The sequence below is a fragment of the Musa acuminata genome, chromosome BXJ3-2 (genome assembly GCF_036884655.1).
Source record: "Musa acuminata AAA Group cultivar baxijiao chromosome BXJ3-2, Cavendish_Baxijiao_AAA, whole genome shotgun sequence".
Lineage (NCBI taxonomy): Eukaryota > Viridiplantae > Streptophyta > Magnoliopsida > Zingiberales > Musaceae > Musa > Musa acuminata.
In genome coordinates this window covers 21,448,201-21,451,903 of record NC_088350.1, presented here as the reverse complement: position 1 = coordinate 21,451,903, position 3,703 = coordinate 21,448,201, and the positions used below count along the sequence as shown (strand labels likewise).

Sequence of the window (3,703 nt, the reverse complement as noted above, 5' to 3'; positions counted from 1 at the left end):
GACAACCATGTTGGTTGCCAATAAATTCCCTATCATCATTTAATTTCCATAGTTTTTATTGGTTTAACACCCAAATCACCGGTATAAATTTCTCCATCAAACACTGCCTTATTGCACACATTCTTTTTATCGTCTATTGAGCAGAGAATGCAGATTGCAGACTGCAAGTCTAGATTACAATTGTTGGATTGTCACAAGATCATAATGATCCAATGATCATTAGGAACAGAGTGGTTGTATCAGTTTAGAATCCAAAATTGTTGAACAAGTTATCACAAAAGAATACTTTCAATCCTATTTATATCTCTTATCTTCGAGCTATCCAAAACGCCAAAAGGTTCTACCTCTCCATCTCAGATGGCGCCCTTCAAGTCTCTGTGGCTTCTCCTAGCCTTATGGTGCTGCGTTCATGGCAGTGATGCTGCCCTCCCTCAGCGCCTCACGTTAAAGCAGCACTATGCTAAGTTCCAGGAGAGGGCTTCTTCTCGGCCTTCACTCAATCAAGCAGTAAGATTCAGGAACTTGATGTAATGTTTTACCTGTCGCTGTTGTTGCGATGAGACTCTCTTGTGTGTGCAGGTGTCGAAGGTTTTCGACCCCATTTCTTTTGGAGCCGACTCGACCGGGGCTGCAGACAGCAGCGACGCCATCATGAACACTATCAATGCCACCTTCCAGGCTCAGCAGGGCAAGGCGTTGCTGCCGGGGATCAATGACTTGGGTGGCGCGGTGGTGGACTTGCAAGGTGGCAACTACAAGATCAGCAAGCCCATCCGTTTGCCCAGCGGCGGTGGAAATGTTGTGGTAATCGAAGCCTGTTTGATCTCTATGCTTCCTTCCCAATCCATCGCGTTCACCGTGCATGCACTGTATGAGTTCCTCAACCTTGAAATCTCTTATTCAGATCCGTGGTGGAACTCTGCGGGCAGATGATAATTTTCCTACCGATGGATATTTGATCGAGTTGCATTCGCCGTCCTCCGATCAGAAGCACGGCTTCTACTACGAGGACATCACCTTCCGCGACATCCTCTTCGACTCGGGCTTCCGCGGCGGTGGCCTCCTCGTGATCGACTCGGCTCGCATCCGCGTCGACAACTGCTTCTTCATCCACTTCGGAACCGAAGGCATCCACGTAAACAGCGGCCACGAGACCTTCGTCTCCAACACCTTCCTCGGCCAGCACGTCACCGTCGGCGGCGACCCCGGCGAGAGGAGCTTCTCGGGCACCGCCATCAACCTTGCGGGCAACGACAACGCCGTCACCGACGTTGTAATCTTCTCCGCCGGCACCGGGATCATCCTCTCCGGACAGGCCAACATCCTGACCGGCGTGCACTGCTACAACAAGGCCACCGGCTTTGGCGGCGTCGGCATCTACGTGAAGCTGCCGGGCAACAGCCAGACTCGCATCGACAACTGCTACATGGATTACAACGCGATCGTCCTCGAGGACCCGGTGCAGGTCCACGTCACGAACGCCTTCTTCCTCGGCGACGGCAACGTCGTCCTCAAGTCAGTGAACGGGGTCATCTCGGGGCTGACCATCGTCGACAACATGTTCACGGGGAACGGCAACGCAAAGGCAGTGGTGGAGGTGCAGGGCACGTTCAACCAGGTGGACCAGGTGGTGATCGATCGCAACAGCGTGACAGGCATGTCGGTGAAGTCGACGACTGCTAAACTGACGGTGGCCGGCAAGGCGGACAAGTGGGTGGCCGACTTCTCACCGATTTTGCTGTTCCCTGACCGGATCAAGAACGTGCAGTACTCGCTGTACGTGAATGGAAATGAGAGCATTCCGCTGCATGCGGTGACCAGCACGAGCAACAACATGGTGGTGGTGGAGGCCGACCATGTCGTCGACGGCGGTGTCTGGGTGTCGGTGGATCAGTACTCCAAGTAGAGAGAGAATTTGCTTCCCAGAATATTTTTTTTTTGTGCTTCATTGACTAGATGCGGTTAAATCTTTCAGAAATATTGTTTGCCTGCACGATTTGAGGTTAAATAATAAGGACAATATTTAGATCGGATAGTAGGAGGTCAAGTGATAGTTTTATTGATATTGAGAATTCCTCTCTCTCTCTCTTCTCTCTCGCGTCGTTTCCTCAAGTAGCAAAGCATAAGTTGACCTTGTCTTTCTCGATCCATTTGCTTTCTTCTCATGAGAAGTAACCATCAACCCTGGTGTTAAGGGAGGTTGGCCTTATCGTCATCTGGCTTGATATGCCGGCAAACAAGAGGCCATCAGCCATCTCCCTATTCATGGCGGAGTGCCTAAGCGCTTGAGGAAGCGCATCGCTACCGCTGTTTCTGTTACTGTGAAGGCTAAACATTGCCTCAGGATATCGCTGTTGTTGCCACTGGGGTTGGAAGCGTTTCTCCGAGTACGCCGTCATCGTCTCGAGGACGGCATCATGGAAGCTGGGACCCAACTTGATTGCTGACCGGCCGCCGGGCTGATTGGCCGGAGAATACGGCTCGGACGATAGCCCGGTGAAGTGTTGGACCATCGCCCGGAAGTTGGCGGCGTCGGTGTTGAGCAAAATGACGGGAGCTCTCCTGGAGGCTCTCGTCCGCCGCCGTGGGGGCCTCGACACCCGGCCCCCCACCCCGGCCTGCATGGCACCGGCCGAGAAGGGGACCGACGAATGCCCGAAGCACGACGCAGCGAGGGACTGCGGTTGCTCGATGCTCTGCACGCCGAGCCGCCCGGCCGGGCTTGAGGTGGCATCACTCGTCGCCATGGGCCGGAAAAGAGAGCGAGCGAGGAAGAGACGGTGGGTGGGGGTGGTGTATATATATGATATGTAAACAGATGCAGCGACGGACGAGATGATGCCACGTGGATACTCATCAAGCCCTCAAGAAGGGGATTTCGAGGAAGCATCATTCGTCGATTCTTGTTGACTTGGTGATTTGAATGTGGTTCGACCGACCTTTATCCGACATTGAAACGTGGTCCAATCGAATCCTCACCAGTAGCAATGGATGTTAAACGTGTCTCAATAAGAAGATAATACGAAAAAACGACAACCCAATACCACGAGATTCTTATCGATGAAATGGATGCAGCTTTACTCCATTATTTGTCGGCCGGAAAGAAGAGTTTGATAATGATACTCTTAGCCAGAAATCCCATACATCTTAACACAATCAAATCATAAACAAATCGAGAGAAAATGGGTTGTTTCGAGGGAACTTGCAAAGTTCATGATCATTTTGGGGCTAATAATAATGTGCTCCTTTCTGAGGCTGATGCAGAACCCACCCATCTTCTGGCCGTCAAGAAAAGTCTGCATCTCGACCACCCATGATTCACATGTTCCCAATGCCGACGCACCAAATCAACATCCATCATTCAGTCGATGATGGAGTCATCCGATATTTACTATTAATTGTATCTATAAATTTAATATATATTTTTTATTTTTTTAAATATTGAGAGATTCATTTGGAAAATTAAGATCTCGTGGAATAACCGAATAAAAAAAATTGTTACAACCAAATAGATAATTTAATTAATTAGTGAGAAAATGAGATCAAGCACATTTAAGATCATAATCCATCTAATTGATATTTTAAAGTGTTTCGTGATTTATCTTTCCTCTTCTTCTCTCTTTATAATTTTGTTAAGCGATGGAATATATCGACACGAAGATCTTTATATATAATTAGAATGACATTTTAATAATAGATAATC

The 3,703-nt window shown here is 49.1% G+C and overlaps 1 protein-coding gene across 1 annotated transcript; it reads left to right on the top strand.

Moving 5' to 3' along the window:
- Positions 1-585: 585 nt before the first annotated feature.
- Positions 586-1,906, top strand: LOC135631515 (polygalacturonase QRT3-like). Its single transcript, XM_065139252.1, has 2 exons — positions 586-804; positions 905-1,906. The coding sequence occupies exons 1-2, from the start codon at positions 652-654 to the stop codon at positions 1,904-1,906; spliced, it is 1,155 nt and encodes a 384-aa protein (XP_064995324.1). The 5' UTR covers positions 586-651.
- The last annotated feature ends 1,797 nt before the right edge of the window (positions 1,907-3,703 follow it).

Coding starts and splice junctions, on each gene's coding strand:
- LOC135631515 (XM_065139252.1), top strand. CDS start 652: ATGAACACTATCAATGCCACCTTCCAGGCTCAGCAGGGCAAGGCGTTG. Junction 805..904: donor GCGGCGGTGGAAATGTTGTG/GTAATCGAAGCC, acceptor TCTCTTATTCAG/ATCCGTGGTGGAACTCTGCG.